At 44.2% G+C, this 24,984-nt stretch overlaps 1 protein-coding gene and 1 non-coding gene across 2 annotated transcripts; both read left to right on the forward strand.

Moving 5' to 3' along the window:
- Nucleotides 1-5,244: 5,244 nt before the first annotated feature.
- Nucleotides 5,245-24,447, forward strand: NME9 (NME/NM23 family member 9). Its single transcript, XM_063113359.1, has 11 exons — nt 5,245-5,277; nt 8,637-8,694; nt 11,365-11,468; nt 12,399-12,470; nt 14,259-14,375; nt 15,724-15,799; nt 18,422-18,504; nt 18,798-18,890; nt 20,284-20,438; nt 21,824-21,960; nt 24,383-24,447. The coding sequence occupies exons 1-11, from the start codon at nt 5,245-5,247 to the stop codon at nt 24,445-24,447; spliced, it is 993 nt and encodes a 330-aa protein (XP_062969429.1).
- TRNAI-GAU (transfer RNA isoleucine (anticodon GAU)) lies at nt 21,422-21,495 on the forward strand. The gene has a single exon. It is a non-coding gene; the product is annotated as a tRNA-Ile (tRNA).
- Nucleotides 24,448-24,984: the final 537 nt, after the last annotated feature.

A 24,984-nucleotide genomic window follows, 5' to 3' on the forward strand; every position in this document is an offset into this window, starting at 1 on the left:
ATCCACAGGAGGGAGCTGGGTGTGGTTATAAAAAGCAACACCAGGGGTCCTGCATTCAGGTTATTGACCATGGCCAAGGATATGCCAAGCTGCACGGGTGATAAAATTTTACAATACATAATACACACATACGCACAAATGAGTACAACTAACACTGGGGAAATCTGACTAAGATGGATGGATTGTATCAACATCAATATCCTGATTGTGATATTGTACTATAGTTTTGCAAAATATTACTATTGGGAGAAATTGAGTAAAGCATACCAAGGATTTCTCTGTGTTAATTTCTTACAACTGTATAAATCTATAATAATCTCACTAAAACTTTCAATTAAAAAAATGAATTTGAGATAGATCATAAGCCTAAATTTAAAGGTACTTTTTAAATAATTTCTTTCATTATAATTTAAAAAATAATTCCTAGAATTATAATGTTTCTGTATTTCCTAGAAGAAAATAAGGGGAATATCTTCATTACCTGGGGTAGGCAAAGATTTCTTGGATAGGACAAAGAAACCAATAATCATAGAAGAAAAAAGCTGGTAAATTAAATTGCATCAAAATTGTAAAACTTCTGGTCATTAAAGTCACTCTGGTGGCATCAAGCTGGCAGATGGGGACATAGTATGGAGGACTCCACATCTGATACTTAACCACTTGTGTCCAAAAGTAACACTCATTACTTCCATCCTGACTGAGGAAAAATAATCAAATGACTCCATCTAGATGTAAGGCATGGGGGGCAGGCGGGAGGCCATTGTGATCCTCGACTGGGAAGCTACTGCCCAGCATGATCGATTCTATGCTGTGCAAAGGGCGCAAGACACCTTAACAACAACAACAATAATACTGGCTTTAATGTCAAGAAACTTTGAAAGACATTACCTCTCTCTGCAACATTCCTGAAAGGTAGGTATTATATTACCCATTTTAAAGATGAGAAAACTGAGATGGAAGAAGTTGAAGTAACTTACCCAAACTTACACAGGTAGTAGGTGGTAGATCCAGGATCCAGCCCAAGTCTGACTCTACAGCTCCCAGTTGCACTACTCCCAGTTGCCTTCATCACAGCAAGTCATAGGAGCGACATGCTATTAGTGGTGGAAAAAAGAAAACATTATATCTGTCCTATGGTCTTAATTTTTATCCCCTCCAAAGCTCATGTGAAAACTTAATTTTTTTTTTCTCTTTTTTTGGGTGGCTGGCCAGTACAGGGATTAATCCCTTGATCTTGGTGTTATAAGGCCACATTCTAACCAACTGAGCTAACAGGTCAGCCCATTAATTTCCAATATAGTATTTGAAAGACGGGACCTTTAAGAGGTGATTGGATAGTGAGGAGTATGACTTCTTGAATTAATCCATTCATGGAGTTATTAAGAAATAAACCCTTTTTCTTATAAACTACTCAGTTTCAAATATTCTGCTATAAGCAACAGAAAACGGACTAATACAACGTGGAAGCAGAGAGAAGTCAGTTTAGACTACAATGTGCCTATACATTCCTGTTATCTAAGAGGAAAAATTGAATGTTATCTGGGCGAAGACATTGCCTGCTTTGGTTTATGATCTGCTCTTAAAATGAGTAGGTTCATTCTTGTTTCACACAGTCACATCAGTTCTGAAGTGTTTTGATGGAAAATGTTCCTGGTGTCCAATTTGTGTGTCAGAAGGGTTTTCTTTGAATAAACCACCATCTTGTGGCAATGAACATGACTTACAGAAGAAAGAATTTGTTTTTTAACCTTTCAGACTCTAAAACATCTCAGTAACCCTTAAAGCTAGAAGTTTTTTGCATTAAAACAAAGCAAAATAAACAAAAAAAAGTGCCTCCCTTAGGGCATGTCTAATTAAAAACAGATGTCTTTGAAAAAGATATCTGACCTTTGGACAAAGCAATCAAATTGACCCATATTACAAAACATATAAAAAAATGGAAGTTTCATCAAATCAAGATGTGATAAGCAGGAATGACCCAAGGTGTTCTGTTTGGGGAAAAATTGATGAGATTCCATATTATCCAAACAGTACACTTTTGAAAGTGAAAGGGGTTGCTATTAATAATTGTATGTGACAACAGGTGTAAGGTGGGGGTGTCCCAGGCAAACTGGGGACATATGGTTCCCCTAAACTTGTTTCTGAGGTTCAGCCTGGCAAAGATATGAATACAGTTCATGGCAGAGACCACTTGATAAGAAACTTAACCCTTTCAGAAGGAATAAAAAGTGTCTATTAATCAATGTGTGGCAGGAGGAGTTTAGCATCTCATTTGAATTTCATTTTGGGATCTAAGTTCAAACCATTCAAGAGCTTAAGTAACCACCATCTTGTGACAACAAACATGACTTGTGTGAAAGCTGTCAGAATCAAATAGAGTTGTTTGTGATAAAAAACAAAAAAACCTATGACAAACAGAGCTGGGGAAGGCTACGAAGAGAGGGTTCTCATGCATGAATGCCTGATAACAAAAATTATCACAAAGGACTCTGCAAAACCACAACCTTGCACAAAGTCCATAGCAAACTTACACAAAAATACTTCTGTGAGGACATCTGCCCAGCAACTGTCTGACCTCAGACTGGCATCACCCTTGTTATTGGTCAACAGCATTTGACATTGTCAGTTTTTCGGGGTTTTAGCCATTTTAATAAGTATGTAGAAATATCTTATTGTTGTTTTAGTCTGTAATTCCCTCATGACAAATGATATTGAGCATCTTTTCTATATGCCTATTTTCCATCTGTATATCTTCTAGGCTGAAATGTCTTCAGATTTTTGCCCATTTTTTAATTAGGTTACTTGTTTCCTTATTATTGGGTTTGTATAGTTAGGATACAAGTCCTTTATCAGATATGTGTTTTGCAAGCATTTTCTCCCAGTCTGTGGCTTGTCTTATTCTCTTAACAGTCTTTGGCAGTGCACAAGATTTTAATAAAATCCAACTCATCAATTTTTTCTTTCATGGATCACACTTTTAGTGTTGTATCTAAAAAGTCATTACCAAACTCAGGATCACCTTGGTTTTCTTCTAGAAGATTTATAGTTCTGCATTTTACATTTAGGTCTATAGTCCATTTTGAATGAATTTTTTGAAAGGTGTAAGGTCGGTGTCCAGATTCTTTTTTTGCAAATGGACAACCCATTGCTTCGGTACCATTTGTTGAAAAGACTATCCTTTCTCCTTTGGCTTTCCTCTGCCCCTTTGTTAAGGATCAGTTGGCTACATTTATACAGGTCAATTTCTGGGTTGTCTATTGTGTTTCATTACTCTATGTATCCATTCTTTCACTAATATCATGCTATCTTGATTATTTTAGCTTTATAGTAAGTCTTGAAGTTGGGTAGTGTCAGTTCCCTGACTTTGTTCTTTCCTCTTCATTACTGTGTTGGCTATTCTGGGTATATTACCTTTTCATATAAACTCCAGAATCAGTTTGTTGCTATCCATAAAATAGCCTGCTTGCTGGGATTTTGAGTGAAATTATGTTTAGTCTATAGATCATGTTGGGAAAAATTGATATCTTAACAATATTCATTCTTCCTATCTATGAATATGGAATATCTCTCCATATATTTAAATCTTTTAGGTTTTTTTAATCAGCTGTTATTAATTTCTACTTTAATTCCATTGTAGTCTGAGAACATACTTTGCATGATCTGTAATCCTCTTAATTTGTTAAGGTATATTTTACAGCCTGGAATATAGTCTATCTTGGTGAATGTTCCATGTGAGCATTAGAAGAATTTATATTTGGCTGTTGTTGGGTGAAGTATTTTATAAATGTTAATTACACCAATTTGATTGGTGTTCAGTTCAACTGTATTGTTGCTCATTTCCTGCCTGCTGGATTTATCAATTACTAAACAAGTGATGTTGAAATCTTCAGTTATAGTGGGTTTATCTCTTTTTCCTTACAGTTTTATTGGCTTTTACCTCACGTATTTTGATGCTCTTTTGTTAAGTGCATACACGTTACGTATTGTTATATTTTCCTAGACAACTGACCATATTCACTATATGTAATGCCCCTGTTTATCCCTGATACTTTTCTTGTTCTGAAATCTGTTTTGCCTGAAATTAATATAGCCACTTCAGCTTTCTTTCCATTAGGGTTAGCATGGCATAGCTTTTCATCCCTTTACTTTTAACACGTTTGTGTCTTTATACTTAAAGCGAGTTCCTTGCAGACAACACGCAGTTGGTCCTTGGTTTTGTTTGTTTGCTTGTTTGTTTTTTAATCCACTCTGACAAACTCTGTCTTTTAATTGGTCTAATTAGACTATTCACATTTAAAGTGATTACTGGTATTGTTGGAATAATATCTACCATGTTTGTAATTGTTCCACTTGACTTTTATTCCTTATTTTGGATTTGTAATTTTGTATTACTTATCTTAAAAAGAACCCTTGCAGACCCTTCAAAATCTGGAGCCAACCCTGCTGGGCACGCATTATGCGGGTATACAGTGGTAGAAAAGCTGCACACTGGGCCCGGCAGGCGGGGCAGGAGGGATGCAGGGATTTAGGACGCAACTGCACGGCGCACAGATGCACCGGGTCTTTGCCTGGCTGTGCAAAGCCTCCAGACACTGACAAACGCGCCAGCCAATGACACGTTCCCATCTCCCAATTCTGACGGCAGGGGGCGGGACGCCCTCTGGCCATTTGCGGGGCTCAGAGACTCTGCTGAGAGATTGCGCGCGGAGCCGAGTGGGCGTGGCTCACGTGTCCCTGCGGGCTGGCGGGAGCTGGGTTTCCATGACGACACGCTGGTGTCGGCACAGACTCGTTGGAGCCTCTCCAGGCCCGTCGAAGACCGTGTACCTGTCGGGAGACCGTTCCCAGCGTCTCAGTTTCCCGGTAGTACATGGGAACGGTGGGGATAACAGGGTCCCGTGTCCTCTTTCCGATGCCTGGCAGGCTGCGCCGTACCGCGCGCTCTGATCCAGCCTGTGCGCGCGCCCCTTGGCCGATTCCAGGGTGGGGAACGGGCTTCGCAGGTCCCCAGAAAACCACCGGGCGAGCCACGAGCTCGCGGGCAGCACACTCTGCTCCCCGTCGTGGGGTCTTCATTTTGTATCTGCGTTGATTTGCTGCCACTTAGAAGCGCCTTAAGAAAGGGGCGGGGGCTCTGTTTGGTGAAGGCTCCGGGCTTGCTGACCCGCGCAGCGGTTTGTCGCGGGGCTGCGGCTGGGAAGGCCCAAGCCAGTGGTAACCGGGCTTCGTCTTTTTTGCAGAGCCATGGGCAGCAAGAAGAAGGAAATCGCCCTGCAGGTAAGCTTCAAGGGGAGATAGCTTCCAGCACTTGGTGGGGGTTGGGGGGCGAGGAGGGTGATATGTGTGTGGAGTGCTGTATAAAAGTGACACTCTGTTTGCTAGCAGTGTATGACATGTTCCCAAACCTGAGTGCTGTACCCTTCTGTCTTAAAGGAAAAGAACTTATCCTGGACCTCTAGTGATAACGAATTTTTTGTGCACTTATATATATATATATAAACAAAATTGGGTAGAAGCTCTTGATGCTTATAGTGTTTACACAACCATAAAACCCAAACATGCATTAAAATAAAACTACTACAAAACCAAGAAAATATAAATGAACAATTCAATATGAGTGTTACATTTTTTTGTTGAAACATAATTGCAGCTTGCTCAGAGAATACGATATAGGTTCTTTTAAGTTTGGGCACGTGTCTGTAACCGTGCTCTGTGGAGACCCTCGTTTTCCTACTATTCTCTTCAAACATTCACTTGTTAACAAATATGTTTGGAGATATATTATGTACTGGGTATTCGTTATACAGAGTGCCCTTCTTCATCTGCATCTAGAGCAAGTGAATCTGTAAGCCAGCATTGGCTCTTTTCTTCTTGGTCCTGACTGATACGCAGTGGTTGGTTCTTAAGTTGATGGCATGGGCCCTGGAAGTGGGAGGGAGTACTTAGTCATAGGAAGATCTTCTGGATGACCTGTAATGTGGGTACATTTTAAAACTAACTTTAAAATGTCTCATAGTCAACTGGACCCAATAGGAGACATGCCCAGGCCTAGGCACCTCCCGAAGAGTAGAGCTTTAGAGGTTTTGAGACACCTGGTTTCTCTCATTGTCTTCAGGGGGACCAGCAGTTTACATGTGAATTTCAAAAGCCTAGTGATTTAAAAAAGAGGAAAAGGGAAAGTGGAATCAGTCTAACGATAGTCCACACTGGGGGTGGGAGGTTGGGGTGAGGGAGAGCTTTGGACTGAAGTCAGAAGAACTGATGCAGTTCTGGGGCTTTCTCTTAGCCTACTCTGTGATTTGAATACATCACATAACCTGTCTGGGCCATAGCTTGCCTCTCTGTGAAATAAGGATGTTGAGCAAAGTATCCCTGAGGGTCTTCCAGCCTTGATATGCTAGGACTCTTAGAGTTGGGAAATGTTTCATATTTGAGTATTTTGGCTGTAGTAAATTCTGATCACTTGGTTCTACCACTTATTGCTGTGTGAGTTATTTCCTCAACCTCTCTGAGCCTCCACATCCTTTATGTAAACAGGAGGGATAATACATAGCCTGCAGAGCTGCTGTGATGTGATGCCTTTAGACACTTCCAGGCTGTTCTGAATGCTGTCTGTGGTGTCTCTAATATCACTGCCCCATGTGATGATCATTTGAGGTATTTATGTCCAATATCTCCTTTGGAGGTAATAACATTTGTTAGCAGTATTATTGTTTTTCCATGTGTATCCTTAGAGCTCTGAGTACAATGCAGTATTCAAAGTATGTGTTCCCATTTGCTGAGGGAGGAGGGGGCACGGCATCCCCTCTACACTTACAATGATGCATCTCTGTAAGCATCACCTCTCCACAAGGTAAACTCCTTGAAACCAGCACCTAGGGTCCGCCAACCCAGGAACTCTGTGCTCTCCCTGGGCAAGGTTATTTTGGGTTCCTTTTGTGATTGAGACAGACAGAAATTGTACATATCAAGAAACAGTCTGGTCAAAAGGTGCCACCCTTTCCCCACTCATTCCCTACCGAATGTAGGGCTCAGTGAAGTCCAGATATTTCCCACACTGTTCTGCTTCGGCCCTGCTCCTAGGGGTGAGATTCTTCAACAACCCGAAGAGTCCTGGCCACACAGTTGGTGCATGTGCCTCAGAGAGTTGCCAGTGATTTACAGCTGAGCCTGTGGGTGAAGGTGGGGGTTCTTCTGAAGCTTTCTATCACTTTCCTCAGGACTGTAGTTGTGGGCCCAGCATGACATCAGTCCAACTCTCTTATACCTCATTTAAGGCATCAAGAAGACTTTCCTCTTTTTTCTTCATCTTTTCTTTTTTAAAATAGAAACAAAAAACTAAGGAGTAAGCTTCCTGAAAAAGAGGGACCTTTAATAGAAGATTTGCAGATGTCACTTATTGCAAATAATGCATCCTATTCTTTTAAAGGGACTCAGCACTTAGCAGACCTGTACTAAGAACAAGTGGCAATTTTCATGGTCTTTTAATTTATATACTGCAGTTTCAAAGTAGCTCCCTACAAAAACTTATTAGTTGTGAAGGGAAAGAGAATAATTTTACAGTGGAGGAGCCTGACAGACTCCCTTAATTCTGTGATCAAAGTGAACCGTCATGAGTACTGGCCAGACAGAAGTTGTGCATCACTCGATAGGATGTAAGGAGAGGAGCACTCTTCAGTGTCTCTAACACTCCCCGATCCAAAGATGCACAATCTGAATCTAACCAGGAGGAACATCATTGTTCATCAACTGAGGGACATTCTACAAAACTACTGGCATATAGTTTTCAAAAGTGTCAAGGTCATGAAAATAAAAGACTGAAGAACCATTCCCGATGAAGTAGAGTAAAGAGACTGGACAAATAAATCTAGCACACGATTCTGGTTAGGTCCTTTGCTATTCAGGAAATTATTGGGATGACTGGTAAAATTTGAATGGTGTCTGAGGATTAAACTGTAACAATATATCAGTGTTTTTTCCCTAATTTTGATGATTGTATTGTGGTTATGTAGAATAATGTGCAAGAGGTGATGGTATATCAGGTTGGTAATTGACCTTCAAATAACTAAAAAACAAAAAAAACCCAAATGTTCTTTATATTGTACTTGCAAATTCTCTAAGTTTGAAATTGTTTTAAAGTAAAGACCAATATACAAAAATGTATACTATTTATGGAGAAGGATAATGTGTATTTCTCCTTGTATTTCATATCTAATATAAACCAGAATTCTGTATATAAGAGAAAAAATGTGAATGAATGGCAATAAATTCAACCCTTGATTATTTCTGATATTGAGTAAAAACACAAATTGCAAAAGGAAACCTACAGTATGATACTGTTTATGTACATTTTAAGGGACAAAAAGGAATTTTATATATTGTTTCTATACAAATGACACGTAAAATTATTTTTTTAAATGCTTGAGAATAGTACACATCATTCTTAGGATAGTGGTTTTTCCTGGGGAGGGAAGCAGGAAGAGAGGAAAGGAGAAAAAAAAGATTGGGGAGAGATGACAACTTGTATTTGTAAGTATTTCAGAGAGAGAGCGAGAGAGAGATCTAGAGCAAATACATTAATTTGTTTCCCCATTTGTACCTTCAGTGATACAGCATTTGACCCTCTTTGGCTTTAGGTCAACATCAGCACTCAGGAACTTTGGGAAGAAATGCTCGGTTCCAAAGGATTAACTGGTAATTTAAAATAAAATAATTTTCAGATCCATTCTTTTCAAAATTGTTAAATGATACGTTGAACCATGAAGAGAAGGGCTGCAGTGAGCATCATTTCCCTACAGCCTTGAGTGGCAGAACAACCAGGTCATTTTCTTTGTGTCTGTATATATTTGGTTTGAACATCAGTAAATTCAGTTCAGGAAATGAGTTGGTACAGTCAGATGACAGGGTTCCCTTGTCGTAGAGCTGATTTCTGTACTCAGGCTTGTTTGGTGTTAAGTAATTTACTCCTCTTCTAATTACCTGAGGCATAAAATGGAAAGAATATGGGGATCTCTTGGAAATTAAAGGATGGAAGGAGAGCCAGGCATCAGAAGGGACTGGAACCAGGAACTGCACCATCATTAGGAAGTAGTACGTCCATGGCCATGGGTCTCCTCCTCGCTGTCCTCTTTGTGTCCCTTATCTCTTGCTGCATAATAATTTACCCCCAAACTTAGTGGCTTATGACAATAAACATCTATTATCCCACAGATGTAGGCATCCAGGTGTGGCTTAGCTGGGTGCCTTGGGCTGAGGGTGCAGTTAAGGTGTCAAACGGGAGATCTCAAGGCTCACTAGGTGCAATTTGCTTCCAAGCTCATATATGTATGTAGCTGTTGACAGACCTTAGAAAACCCACTTCTAAGTTCATTTATGTGGCTGTTGGCAGGATTCAAGTCCTCACTCGTTGCTGGCCAGAGACATCAATTTCTTGCCATCAGTTTCTCCATGAGGCTACTCACAGCATGGTAGCTGGTTTCCCCCAGAGCAGGACTCTGAGGGAGAGAGCACAAGATGGAAGTCGTAGTTTTTTGTTAACCTAATTTTGAAAGTGACATCCTACCACTTTTGCGATGTTTTACTCATTAGGAGCTGGTCACTAGGTCCAGCCCATGCTCTGGGGCAGAGGATGACACAGGGAATGAAAACCGAGAGGCAGGGATCCCTGGAGCCGTCTTGGAATCTGCGTACCACCGCCACCTCACCCACTAGTCCTTTCTCTTTCTCATTCACTCTACACATCTCTGGGCTCTGTTATTCTCTCTGTGTCTGCTCATTCCTATTATCCATAAATGTACCTGCTCAGTCTGCTTGTAGATACTTATCCCTCCCATCGCCAACCCCCTCCCAAATGACTTCAACATTAGGCCCCCCTCCCTCTCTTGTGACTCAAATCTGTCTTTCCAGTACCCTCGTCCTCTGTTTTCTGAGGTGTGTTCTGAGCTCTAACATGCTTCCTGAAAATGCCACACATTTTCCCCCTTTCCACTTTATCTGTGTTGTTCCTACTACCTGGAATATCATGGCCCCATCATGACCTGAAGAAATCTTCCTCCTTTTCAGGCCCAGTTCAAAAGTAGCCTCCCTGCATGAAATCTTTCCTGAACCTCTGTGTGGTCACTTCCTCCCAGGAGTCCCTAGGGCACTTGTGGTGGCGCTCTGTCTCAACCCTTCAGCACACACCCAGCTAGGTGTGGTACCTGTCTTTGTCCCACCTCTCCTCGCAGAACGAAGGTGCTACTGTGGCTTTCCTCATGGACTCTAAACACAACAGCATTGCACTGACTTTTTCATCTCGCATCTGTAACAGACTTGGCCAGGCCTGGGGCCTAGTGAGTGCTAAATAAATGCTGGTCACATTGATCTAGTTGTGTGGGCGTGAGTATTGCCACACTCTACTACTTGAGGGATTATAAAGCCTTTCTGATGGTGCCAAGGCTTAACTGTTTTGTTAATATTTCTTGTCTGGACAACTAGAACATGACTCCAGGGTGAAACAAACCATCACTTCTATTTTTTTAACAGCAGTGATGAAACAACCATCCTAAAATGTTTTGAGAATTTGCCGTGTGCCCGCCACCCTGCTAAGCACCCTGTGTGATCATGGCGGGCATCTACTGAGCACTGACTCTCTGCTAAGCCTGCTCTAAGTGGTTCAAAGGCCTTTGCTGACTGAAGGCCCCTTCTTATCAGGTCAGGCAGTCTGGAGGAAAATATACACACACGCATATGCTTTCCTTCTCTCTAGAGCTGCAGAAATATTCTTCCAATTCAACCGTCCTCTTGGAAGTCTTGCCTTCTGCTGGGTCAATTTTGTCTGCCTTCAAACATGCAAAAGTCTATTCATGTTTACACGCACACACGCACACATGCACACACGCACACACATGCACACACACAGGTTCTTATCATCTGCTATTCCTTCCAGGTGCCTTCTCTGTTTTGCTCCTGTCTTTCAGAGCCAAACTCTTCACACACTTCCTCCCCAGGCCCTCCCATCCCTCATCCCCACCCCCTTCTAACCCTGTGAAGTGTGCCTTTGTCCCCACCACTCTTCTCAGAGACAAAGAGTACAAGAGGGGAGAAGAAGCTGGTAGAAATGATGGGTGAACTATCAGTACAAATACTGCACAGAGATTTTAAGCTAATTGGGCCCCAGTTTTTTCCTTAGGGGATTGAACCTGTCCTTCTTGGTGGACCTGTATACAGGGCCCTCTACGTCTTTAGGGACTTTTTCTTGTCTCCACCCAAATTCCTTTCTTGGCCTCCATCCACAAGACTGTAGAGTGTTAAAATCCAAGTATCCATTTTGCCTGATGTGGCACCGGTGGTTGCTAAACATTCCTGCTTCTTGGTTCTGTGCAGTTGTTGACGTCTATCAAGGCTGGTGTGGCCCCTGCAAACCTGTGGTGAGCCTCTTCCAGAAGATGAGGATCGAGGTTGGACTGGACCTTCTGCATTTTGCATTAGTAAGATTCTCTCTCAGCAAAAAGTCATACAACATTGCAATAACGATTAAAAATTTTTACATAGTAAAGAATAAGAACTGTGAGCTGCCTTTTTCAAAGCACTGAAAAGGCTTCAACAGTGGATTTTTGTTGATATCTGTCATGATGATTTGTAATTTCTCTAGATATGGAGGCTCCTGCTCCCCACCCTCACCTCCTACAGTCACTCTTGGCTCAGACACTTTCCTGATGCTGTATGAAGGGAAGGGACACCTGTCACTCAGGTGCACATGCTCTTTCTCAGCTCATGAATGCTATTGACTGAAATGTCACTTTTAGAGCACAGGGTTTCAAGATTTCCATCCTCTGCTCCATAAAGGGGAACTTTTACCAAACATTTACTTGGATTAATGTATGGGAACGGGAATACATTTCAGAGAAGTGTGCAAGAGACACTGTTGAGATGCTGCATGGGTTTGAGATTCAGAGAAAATGGAACTTACCTTGATCTCTCAAGAAGTTGGACTTCAAGGATTTTGCAAGGACTTCAAGGAGTCCTCCCTTAGGAGTGAGTTTGGTGCTTCTGTAGAGAGTGTGCTGCAGAAAGGCTTGCATGGGGGATCTGTTATGTCCATGTACAGCAGGTTTATCAGACAACGATGGCAACCTCTGAGGACGTTTCACCTCTGGTGTTGGCAGTCATGGCTGCAGAAGGATGGTAGTAGCGGAGCTCCCTTGGACCAGTGGGGGAGCTGGGTGGGGAGCAGGAAAAACTCATGTTTCCTCCTCATTTATTTGTTTAAGATAGTATGCTGTCCACAACTTTTACCAAAATGTTAACAGGACAGTTCTGATTAGAAGGAGCAGCATGAGAACAGGTTGGGGTTTCACCGTGAAAGCAGTCATCAGCTGCGTCCAGGATGCAGTCTGCTGACAGCTTGTTTTCTTTAGGCGGAAGCAGATTGTCTTGATGTCCTTGAAAAATATCGAGGGAGGTGTGAGCCAACCTTTCTGTTTTACGCGGTAAGTACATTTTCAGAACCAGAAGCATTTCATGGCTGCAAATCATGAGAGTTCAGATGGACGTGTCACTGGCATTAATTCTCTCTGGGAGCCACCAAGAGGCCTCATTAATCCAAACAAGTGATGCTATTTTCTCTGACGCTTCACCTAGATGGTTTTATTATGTGGGGCTACATGCAGACCATCCCTGAGAAGTGGTGATGCAGGCCCCTGACTAGTGGCAGCCCGAGGGCCCTGCTCAGAGGAGGTGAGTGACACAGCTCCTGGCAGTCAGTGTTGACTGGGGCAGCCTCCTGACTGACTGTACATGGGGAAAGAAAATGAGTCACTCAAATGCACGTGCTCCTTCTTGGTTCATGAACAGTCTTGACTGAGGTTTTGCTCTCAGAGTACAGGGTTTCAAGATTTCTATCCTTTGCTCCATAAAGGAGCAAAAATAAATACTCTTTATGGGGTAGACAAGCTCTGCATTCACTTTTATTTAAGCATAAAGTGTGAAGATGTGTTTACAGAAAGTCAGAAATGAGAGGGGCTATTAAGGAAAGTCAAGTGTTTTGAGAAGACAACTTGGATGTCTTCTTGGATGACATCCGTGGCTCGGCTCCATGCCCCTCAGGGCCCACTGTCTCACACGTGGCTTCCTAGGTTTAGGACACCTGCCAGGCCCTGAAGGCAACTGATTGTTCTGCTACTCCTGACCCAGCCCAGTCCCTCATTGTAGAGTCAGGGAAACTGGCATCTACTCATCCGGGTCGCCTGATGGCCAGGCCAGGGTTGGTCTCCTGGCCTCAACACTGCAAGTATTACTAATTGGAAGCTTATGGTAAAACATTGAGTTTGGCTTTTAGTAGGGAGACCAAAGTTATATATATATGAAATATGGTTGGGAGAAAGAGAGGAAGAAGTGGCAGGGAACTCAGTGATGAAGGAACTCCAACACACTTGACATCAGGGCCCAGTTGCAGAAATGGGATCGTTACCACATGATTTGATGCTTGAGCTGTAGTGATTAAAGCATAAATCATAACCGGCTGTGTGGGAACACAGTCCATAATCTCTAACCCTACGGTGGTCCACTGAGTGGTGGGATGCAAATGGACAGAGGACCCACCCTATGTGAACTTCTCCGTCTCCAGATTCACTCCCTTGTGAGTAATACACATAGAGACTTTTGAAAAAGTTAAAGCAGAAAACACGGGTTCACCCCAAATACCACCTCCACCGTGAAGTCTTCCCTGACCACCCCACATGGTGTTGGGACTTCTTGCCCCAAGTTCCAAGCACCCTATTAAAGCAATTATTTTATTGTATTGTAATTGTTTCTTTGGCATGACCACCTCTCCACTCTACTCCCCAGTCATTGAGGGCAGCGACTATGTCTTTCTGTGTTTAGTGTTTATAATCTTTGCCTATGCCATGGTGCTTGGTACAGTAAGTACTCAATACATATTTGTTGAGTGAATAAGACATGTATTGTGCACTGTTTTTCCCTTAACTAACTGCTGGTTGCCCTGAAGGAAGCTTTGAAAGGAGGGGCATGGGGTAGAAGGTAGAGATCAGAAGACAAATCATTCTAGAACTGAGAGCAGAAGTGAGAGCCTCCTCCCATGGGAGGGGCCCCAGGAGGCGGCAGCAGAGGTGCCTGCCCCACACCAGAAGTGGACGGCGGAGGCTGCAGGCCTGGGGTCGATGGACCTTTACTGTGGCCACACTCCTGAACACATGAGGTCTCTTTAAAGAGATTAGTATTGGCAAAGAGGATGTCATGCGGTTTGTAATGTATTCTAGGGAGGAGAACTGGTGGCTGTGGTTAGAGGAGCGAATGCCCCACTGCTGCAGAAAACCATCCTAGACCAGCTGGAGGCCGAAAAGGTGGTGCTGGCAGAAGGCAGAGAACGGAAAGTGGTAACTGGAGATCACTTCCACAAGCGGCAAACCCACAAGTGTGCACCAGCGGCAAGGCCAGCAGCATCCCCATGCCCCAGTTTTCCTGGAGCTGTCAGTGGAAGGCTTCACAAAAGTCCCAGCTGAGTCTGTTCCTCATGGAAGGCTCAGGAGAGTGCACAGTGCCCACAGTGACATGTGCATTTTGAATCCTTTTAAAACTGATCTCCTTCATCCAGAGCCCTATTTAAGTTCTTTTATCCATATCCCTTTCCACACTCCAAATCCTAATAGACAATGAATTCAGAAATGAAAATAAAGTCACGGAATCCAGTAGTGGGTGAGAGTCAGCTATCCAGGCTCCCCACAGCCTCAGGGTGAAATCTCTTCTAGTGACCCACCCCATCACATTCCTGCAGGTTTTCCTTGTGATTCCATAGCGTTCATTTCTTTAACTTAGAAATTAATCCTTTTGTTACTATGAGAAATAGGATCAGCACATCTTGCGATTTTTTTTTTTTTCCCTGACTGGTAAGGGGATCGCAACCCTTGGCACAGTGTGGGCTGCACCACGCTCAGCCAGTGAGCGCACCGGCCATCCCTATATAAATCTGAACCTGCGGTCTCGGTGCTACCAGTGCTGCACTCTCCCGAGTGAGCCGCAGGGCTGGCCCTATAGCTTGTGATTTTGATAAATTATTTCTGTGATAACATAGACTGTAAGTTGGTCACAAGTGACTGGCTGCCTTTGAAAACTGACACACCATAGGTAGGGAAAAATATTTCCTGGTGCTCTGGGTTTCTGCCAAGTACACCTTAGCACTGTTCAGTGTTTGTTGTTCAAACATGTTCCATTCCAAATAGCAGAGCTCTATTTTCATAGAATGGATTAGAATCAAGTCATATTTTTTGCCCCCCCAAACTGGCCATTTTCCCCCAGAAAAGAAAATTGCAAATGCTTACATTTTCATGTGACTCCTCCAGGGGAAAATGATCTGTCTCTTTACTACTTTTCTGCACAGTATAACCAATCGCTTAATATTTACTTGCATGTCCATTCTTTCTTTGTCTTCTTGCTGACTCTGTTTCTTCTTTATTTTTCCTTAGTCTTTACATAATGCTTGTGAAAACAGGCAGAATCTAAAACTTAAGATCAGCATGGATTTATTTGCTTGTCTTCTCTCTCCACCCCCACCATCACCCAACTACTGAAAAGGATCTTGTAAAGTTTACAGGACTCTGATCATCTTGACTGTTTTTTAAATCTGTATTTTGGACCCTTACTTTCTTGGTTTCTGCAGGCTTTTGAAGATGTTAGTGGTAATTTTAATTAGCTAACTACTTTGTGTTCATGCCCAATGTGTACTAGATTAAAGACAAGGCTCTGTCTGATGAAGATGAATGTTTTCCCCACATAAAGGACGATGGTGAAGATGAGGACATGGGTGAGTGCAGAACCAATGAGCAAAGCAAAAAGGCAGAGCAGACCAGGCTTGATGTGTGCTCTAAATACATGAGTCATCAGCTTATCAATCAGTCTGAACTCTGGGAAGATAAACCATAAAATGTTTTGTCTCTTATCACTTGTTTTCAAACAAACTGTCAAATCTCCGTTCTGCCCTTTAATAGCATCTTGGGCACAGCTTTCTGATCATGTTCGAATATAATGTGTGACTTTCATGGCAATTACCAGGCATCAGGAAAAGCTCCATTTAATAAAATGGAGGGTAGTGACACGAATAATTTAAAGCAATGGCACTGGTATTTCTTTAGTCCTTATTTGAGCTAAAAAGGTCAAGTTTCTTCTTTCACCTTTTTCTGAAACATCAGAAAAGCTTCCTTCTACCGAGTCCTACACCATCTTTCCCTTATTCCCCAAGCATCACACTCCTGGCATCGTGGCTCTTCCTGACCTTTTACGTGAGAAGCGTGGCCTGGCCTGGCCGTGTGAGGGAAGCCGCAGCTACACAGGCTGTGCAGGGAGGCGTCTTGGTGGTAACTGAGACACCCGGGGGAAACCGGGATTAAGTTCAGGAACTGAGTTGACAAGAGACATAAGATGATGATGATGATGATGACGACTGCATGAAGCAGAAAGGCTTGTTTTCTCGTGTATGGATGATAAGGACCGTCTGAGTTGGATTCCAGCAAGGAAGGAGGCAAGGTTTAGGAGAGCAAGGAGACGTCAAGTATGAAAAGAAAATCAGAGATTTGGCTTCTGCAGGAAACATCTGTTGCCTCCTGTTACGCATGATGTCCTCTCTCTTCCCTCTTCCATGATTTCCTCCCAAATCAAGTCTTTCCACCTAGAAAACCACACACAATCTTGCCCTTGCCCTTAGCCTTCCTCTCCTTCACAACCAAGCTTCCTGGACATTGTCCACACTCTGGGCCACCCTCACCTTCCACTCCTGCCCAACCTGCTGCCTCCTGGCCTCTGAAGAGCCCACCGCTCCCTGGAACCATGGCACCAGTGGTCTCATTGGTGCCACATCCAGCAGGCAGTTTCCAGTCCATATCCTATGGGATCTTTTTGCAGAATCATATGATGTTCATAATGTCCTCCTTCTCAAAATCTTCTTCTCCTCTGGTTTCTTTTTTTTTTTTTTTTAAAAAGATGACCGGTAAGGGGATCTCAACCCTTGGCTTGGTGTTGTCAGCACCACGCTCAGCCAGTGAGCAAACCGGCCATCCCTATATAGGATCCGAACCCGTGGCCTTGGTGTTATCAGCACCGCACTCTACTGAGTGAGCCACGGGCCGGCCCTTCTCCTCTGGTTTCTGAGATGTCAGGACCTTTCTCGTTCCTTGTCTACGCCCCTGGCTCTCCTTAGTCTCTCCTTCACTGGCTTCTCTTCTCGTGCTCCCCTTTCAAGCTGGAGCTCTCCAGGCCCCTGCTTTGGTCTCTTCTCTTCTCACTTTATACTTCTAGGTGATCTCGTTAATTGGTTATTTTATAATGGAATTTACTGTAAGTCTCTTCAAGTCTAAGTATCCATAGCATGTTAGAAATGGTAATCACAGAAAAGTTAACAGACTTGTTGTTTAAAATGATTTACACCTTTGCAGTACACATAGTTTTGAGATTTTCAGAGTAGAAAACTCTCCTTCAGTGCAGATATTGTCTTGTTTCATTGCAACACAACTGATGTAAATGGTGAGAAACCGAAGATAGGTGATGGGGGAATACTGATTCTGTGGAGAGTGTAGGTAACTGAACAAGGCCAAGTCCATATAAGCAGGAGTACCGTAGAGATGGACTTGTGGACTAGACACAGACCTCCTGCAGCTTCTGCGGGCTGAGGCAGTGTGGATTCTGATCTGTTACCCTCCCTCATTGCCACAGCTGACTGGACTGGTGGACGCTGACCCAAGGGCAGCTAGTCAGTGGGCTGGCCAGTGAGGTATGACTGGTGCCTTGGCTCAAAACAACTAGCTGGCCAGTCTGGCTTCCTCTCTGGAGAATCTGAAATGCGACAGAGAGGACTAAAGCCTTCATTTGGTAGTACGTATTGGAGGTGAAGAATCAAGAAAAATCACATAGACCCAGGGCCTGGGGCAGCCATTCTTGGCCACATGGCAGGAAAGGTAAAAAGCAGCAAAGGCAAAGGAGCCAGTAGAGGGAGAGAACATGGCAGACAGTGGTTAGAAGCCAAGAATCAAGAAAGGATGAGGATGGCTGGGCCTGCGTTGCCGCCTCTCCAGTGCTCTGTCCCCTATCCCCACCCCATCCCCAGGCCGACTCATTCACTTGTTTCTGGGTTTCTGCTCCTGATCAGTCTTTGAGCACTCCCCTCCTCCAGAGGCCTCCTCCTCCCCGCCTAGGTTCATTGAGCCACTCTGTCTCTCACAGCCAGGTTGAGGTTGAGTCTGGAGCCAGATTGGTATATCCACTAGAGTCCAGGTCTGCAGGAGCACAGCTAAGAGGCCAGGGGAGGGAACCCCAGGAGCCCAAGCCTGTGCCTGGCACATGGTGCAATGGAGCCTTGGGTAGAAGCTCCCTGGGTTGGCCTTCTGAGGGCCTCACATGCCAGTGTCTGACAGCACCAGCCTTTGGCTTATTTCAGTGTCATCAGAGAAGATCTGTACCTTGGCAATCATTAAACCAGATGCAGTGGCCCATGGAAAGACTGATGAGATTATTATGAAGGTAAGAGAGACGACACTTACCCTGCATGGCTGTCCTCATGTCTTCTCTGGTGGATAATCAGGGATAGGGCATCAGACAGCAGTGTCCTAGTGGGGAAAGAAGGCTTCTAAGGAGGTGTAACTCAAACTCCATTCAAGTAAATGAAAATGTTAAGTCTGATTGGGACAAATACTGTGGGGATGAGGGTCTCCACAGCTTTTAATGTTGCCTATATTTATTTTTTACCTTTCAACTAACTCAAGTGTGAATTTGGCTTGACTTACCCTTTCAGAATGTATATGTATCTTCTACAGATCCAGGAAGCTGGGTTTGACATTTTAACAAATGAAGAGAGAACCATGACCGAGGCAGAAATGCGACTTTTCTACCAACACAAAGCTGGAGAGGTCAGCTCACCTGCCACCATCCGTTCAACACACTCATTTCTTTCTCTTCCTCCAACATTGTGTTTATAGATTCATATTAGCTTGAGAGAACATTGAATATTATGAAGAACAAGAATATGAACAGCAAGTAGGTCATAAATTTGCACTCGGAATATTGATCATAGGCTGTTATCAGGTAAAGTTCTTTGGTTGCAAGGAAACCATTTTGACTCTAAGTAATGAAATAAAGAATTTATTAGATAAATACTCCATAACTCACAGAACTGAAGAAAGAGAATTGAAGGAAGAGTTTAAAAAGAAGGGCTTGGGGAGAAAAGGAACCAAAACAGTCTGGGGATCTCAGAAGCAAAGCCTCGTGCATATCACTTTAGACACTGCTGTGGCATAACTCGGATCCAGCCACTGTCCATTTGTTGCTGCTTATGACTCACCTACTTGGGAGACTGGTTGACCTAGCCTGGGTCATAGTCCCATCTCTCAAGTAAGGTGTGTGTGTGTGTGTGTGTGTGTGTGTGTGTGTGTGTGTGTGTGTGTGTGTGTGTGTGTGTGTGTGTGTGTGTGTGTGTGTGTGTGTGTGTGTGTGTGTGTGTGTGTGTGTGTGTGTGTGTGTGTGTGTGTGTGTGTGTGTGTGTGTGTGTCCCATCTCTCAAGTAAGGTGTGTGTGTGTGTGTGTGTGTGTGTGTGTGTGTCCCATCTCTCAAGTAAGGTGTGTGTGTGTGTGTGTCCCATCTCTCAAGTAAGGTGTGTGTGTGTGTGTGTCCCATCTCTCAAGTAAGGTGTGTGTGTGTGTGTGTGTGTGTGTGTGTCCCATCTCTCAAGTAAGGTGTGTGTGTGTGTGTGTCCCATCTCTCAAGTAAGGTGTGTGTGTGTGTGTGTGTGTGTGTCCCATCTCTCAAGTAAGGGGTGTGTGTGTGTGTGTGTGTGTGTGTGTTGGGGGTTGGGCATCATGGTTGTCAGTCAAACTAGGACCACATGAAGCGGGGAAGGGCTGTTCCCCAAAGGAAAATCAGAGTATTACTTGAAGAAGGGTCACAAGGCATCGCAAAAAAGATTTTAAAAAATCTCAATGATATTCCACCCCTTGGTTATCCAGCATCCACATGATTTCCATATATAGGGTCTTTTATATGCCTCTACCTAAATTATAATCATCTCATGTTCAACTCAAAACAAATCAATTTAAGGTCTCATCTTTCTGGTTCTCTGGGTGAGGCTGGTCATCACCACAGCAGGCAGAGGTGGCCAGGCAGGGGAGGGGCAGTGGCTGAGCATCCACAGGCATGCTGACTGCTCACAGATCCCCTCCCAGCCTGTGGATGGGATGGGATCGCTGACCCGCAGCAGACCCCTGCAGCTCCTGCCTGGGGTCACTGTTTTCCTTCCATGTGCCTAGGAGGCATTTGAGAAGCTGGTACATTACATGTGCAGTGGACCCAGCCACCTCCTGATCCTCACCAGTACTGAGGGCACCGAGGACGCGGTCACTGCCTGGCAGACCCTCATGGGGCCCTGTGACCCCAATGTGGCCAGGATGGAGCAGCCTGAAAGGTGAGGTCAGCAGCAGTGGTTCTTTCATCCATCTCAAAACCTGCATCCCAGGAAGCTGAGAGCCTCACTGGGTGTTCAGCCCAGAACTGTGGGTAACACAGAAGGCTCTTTCATGGCCAAGAGGCCCCCTTTCTATTATATATTTGGGGAGACCTGCCATCCTTCCCTCTGATCCACGCCTGGCCTTTGCTGACTGCCTCCTGGAGCTGTCTGCTTGCCAACTCCTCCCCTCTCCACCTTCTTCTGAAGGCTGTTGCTGAGCTTGGTCCTCAGTCACTGTTCTTCTCTCTCCAACCAGATGGGCCCCTAGTGTGCTCCTGGGAAAATACACATTCCAGGGCCCCGTTCAAGCCTGTCAAGTCAGAGACTCTGGGGCGGGGGCTGATAATCTGCATTATAGACTCAACCCCTCCACCTGAACTCTGGAGTCCGAGCACCCTGTTCTGCACATTGCACCAGGCTAGCTTGGCCTGCTTCTTGGCCCTGCATTTAGCTTGGCACCACCAATGCCAAATCCAGTGTTTTGGCCTCTGAAGCTGAGAGGCCCAGCCAACAGGAAAGAAATTAGTGAGAGGCCAAAGAGCTGTACTTTGTAGATATAGGGGCCCGAGAGCATTCATTTATGAGGTAGCCGGGGCTACTGAAAGACAGCCCAGGGTTCAGATCTTAGGTTACCACATACTTTGGCAAGTCCCTTCTCAGCCTCAGTTCTCTCATCTGTAAAATGGGGATATGAGCACCCATCAGAAGAGGATATATATATATATATAAAGAGAGAGAGAGAGAGAGGACTTAGAGCAACACCTGATACACAGAAAGTCCTAGTAATATTAGTATTGTGTTATGGGGCTGTTGTAAGGATTAACTATGCAAAGCTATATCCAGCAGCTGGCGTGGTGCTAGCCCTTGGTGGTAATATCGACAAAATGGCAGCTCCTGTGCTTATACCATTACTCACGCATCTTTAAAATGTGCATATGGCTGGCTGGTTAGCTCAGTTGGTTAGAGCATGGTGCTGATAACACCAAGGTCCAGGGTTCGATACCTTTACTGGCCAGCTGCCCACCCCCCTACCCCCCACAAAATCTAAAAATTAAAGAAATAAAATGGGGATAATAGCAGAGTCTCCTTCATAGGGCTGTTGTGGAAATGCAGTAAGATCATGTATGAGAAGCACCCAGCCATGTGCCCGGTACAGTGCCCTGACCGAATTAACATCAACTACTATTACCATTGCTGCTGTTCTTGCTATCTCCGACAAAGAGAAACAAATTTCACAGGAATGTAGAGTCCTGATTGGTAGTTGGTGATCAGATTGTGAGAAAACAAAATCTTCTTTTTCAAATGAAACAATTGTTTCTTCTACATTTTACCAATGTTCCCAGTCTCCGTGCACAGTATGGCACAGAAATGCCCTTTAATGCAGTCCATGGAAGCCGGGACAGAGAAGACGCCAACAGAGAACTGGCATTGCTCTTCCCCAGTTTTAAGTTTTCAGACAAAGATACAAAAGCCTCTCAGGGTAAGTCATCAAGGAAGATTTGATCTTTATTAAATCTGAGGTGAAAAGGAATTTGTGATGATTTGCTTGTGGGGGTGCTGATAATAATTATTTGGTAACTAAGTCTTCAATCTAATAAAGTCCTATTTTGCATTTGGAAGTGCTCAGTTCCCGGTCTTGGAGGATGCCTCCTCAGGGCAAGCCACGGTTAGATGTCACCTATCCATAAGATTAGCCAGAAAGCTGCCTGTCCTCAGGACTCATCTGCCTGGGGAGGGTCACAGAGGCAGGATGCAAGCTACCCTGTCTTGCATTCTTGCATAAGTCATGAAAATGAGGCTGGACATCAGGTACTAATGACCACAGCACAAGGCACCAACTGCCCAGCCTGTCCACTGGGGTCCAGCGCAGCCTCTGAAGCTACATAGGACAGTTGGCTTTGTTCACTCCAGAGAGATGAAAGGGGTCTTTTGCACTGCAGAGATTTTATACATAAATATATTTTGTTTGTATGAGCCATTCTCAATAAATATTCTCATTGCAAAAAAAAAAAAAAAAAGAAAAATCAATAATAAAGTCCTATTCTGAAAATAACTTGTACTCAATACTAAACTGTTTTGTGTTTTCACAGAGCAACAATGTTGCTTTTTAATACCTTAGTACATTTTTTGCTGCTTCTTAGTTTGGAATAATATTTTCGTTGTAAAGGTACTTTGTTTGCATTTCTCTGCGGAAACCACTGGGAAAATTTAAGTTTCTGGAAGCCTACTTCAAAGCCAGTCAGAGGCCAGATGTCGCTCCTTCATGTCCTCTCTGCTCCGCACACCCATGCTAAACCTCTAGTAGGAGTGTGGAGAAGCGCGGGCTGTGCAGAAGGGCCTCCGCCTGGAGCCTGCTGGAGCCTCATACCCCTCAGCCCACATTTGCATGGCTGATGATAGTTTAGAACCCTCCCCTTCATGGGGAGCGTTCATAGACAGCCTCTGGGAAAGGTGTGCCAGGCCATAATCTCCTCCAAATCTAAGTGAGAGCCCCAAGGGGTCTAGAATACAGGTGACTCAGCCCATTCCACAAGCAGTGAAGAACTACCTGGGCCTGGCCTGTGCTGTTCCTGCTGCAGAAGTAAGCTGGAAGGGGCTAAAGGATGAGTATCTTGGGAAAATCCAAAGCATGTGAACGTCGGATTCTTAGGAGAAGGCTGAATGCAGACCTGTGTATGTCTAAATGTTTGAGTTTAACCAATACATTTGCCTAAATGTTTGATATGCTTATGGTCTTGAGGTCCGAAATCCAGCCAAGTCAGACTAGGTGGACAGAGGGCAAGGTAGGGTGGGATGGGAGTTGGCCCATGCCGGCCCTTGCTGGATCCTTGCCCACTGCCCTGGGAAGTGTAGTTATTTCCACTGCCCGCTAAGGAAGTAGCTGAGAGTGCCACAGAGTTTAGGGAGTCTGGAAATCCGGGGAAATGTGGCTCTATGTGAGTTTACACACCCAAGCGCATGTCGTCCATCAGCTATCCAGCTACTGGAAGCTCTCACTCCAGGAGCGTAGCCCTGCTAGGGTCAGCTTTCTTCTGGGACTTACACTCCGAGAAAGCCCCGTGATACGTTTCCTGATGTCTCCAGGATCGTGGAACATCTTCATCCTTTTGGCAGGTGATTAGGAGCAAATAGGTGTAACTCCGGTGTACAAGTCTGGGTAGGAGGAGGGTGAGCCAGCTGGGAAATATTCGCTGGGGCTACTAGGGAGAGTGCTGGATCATAACCTGACTTTTTGTCCTCAGGTGATAGTGAGTAATGGGGACAATTCCAGAGGGGTCTGAGGCCAGACCACATCCTGGGAATAGGTGTGCAGCCTCCTGTGGGTGCTGCTTTGAAGCTGGGTGCTGATGTTCTGTCCACATGTTCTGTTGTGTCATACCTCCTCAGCTTGGGGGAGCAGCATGTGCTTTCAACTTACTCAGCACTTTTCCTGCTAAGAAAAAGGCACTGGGGGCAGGTTTCAAGGTCTCTGGAGACAGACAATCCTGGCTCCACTATTCACCAGCTGAATAGCCTCCAGAAAGTTACAATTTCTGGGCCTCAGTTTCCTCATCTGTGAAATGGAGATAATGATAGACACATTATAACACTGAACCAATAACTCTAAAATAATCATCTTCCTCATAGAGCTGTTGTGAAGATGAAAGGAGACAGGATGTACAGCTCTTAGCCTGGTTGGTGCCTGACACACATTAAGTGCTCAACAAATGTTACTCATTCTCCTAATTCTTTAATACCTAGACCCAGCATACATATGAGGACCCCCTTTGCTGTCCCTCCCACTCTGACCCCTAACTTCACTGTCAGTGATATAGTTAGATCTTCTTCCTCCTGTTTCTTTGTGGATGGTGGGTGGGACAAGGCTGTGTGCCAGAGGGCCTGCAGAACATGTTGTCCCACAGGCAGTGAGGTGGAAGGAGCAGTGGGCCCTCCTGAGGCACTTCGCTTTCCTGCGGACATGGATTGAGATGGCCGTGCAGCTCTCCTGGAGCATGTAACTGGGGCTGAAATGTCAGTGCACTGTGTTTCCTGCACAGAAGGAACCTCCAGCATCAGAGTTTACTCTTTTGAGCACCAATACTTTTTTGGTTAAGCTGTCTTTCATGGACAATGAAAATAATACTATATACTTTCCGGCCTTATTAAACAGTATATAGAACATACACTTTTTTTTTCTGTCTCTGTGATTTTACAAAATAAATGGGCATCAGTTATTGTACTCTGTTGTGAGATATGGTGTTGTCTCAGAGGATATTAAGTTACATGGGACAGTGGTTCTTTCCCCAACAATAAATCTACTTTATGAATTAAACAATTTTAGAACTTAACTTGGTAAATATGAACTTGAAAACAATGCAGCAGATTGGCTATGACACTTCCAGACACACTAAATGGGCTTAAGTGCTTCCTCATGTTTCCTGCACAAGTCACACAGTCAGGTGGTTCTCCATGGCTCTGTAGTTCTTCATGAATCAGGGCATGTTCATAGCTCAGTGCCTGTAAG

Source organism: Cynocephalus volans, chromosome 11 (genome assembly GCF_027409185.1).
Source record: "Cynocephalus volans isolate mCynVol1 chromosome 11, mCynVol1.pri, whole genome shotgun sequence".
Lineage (NCBI taxonomy): Eukaryota > Metazoa > Chordata > Mammalia > Dermoptera > Cynocephalidae > Cynocephalus > Cynocephalus volans.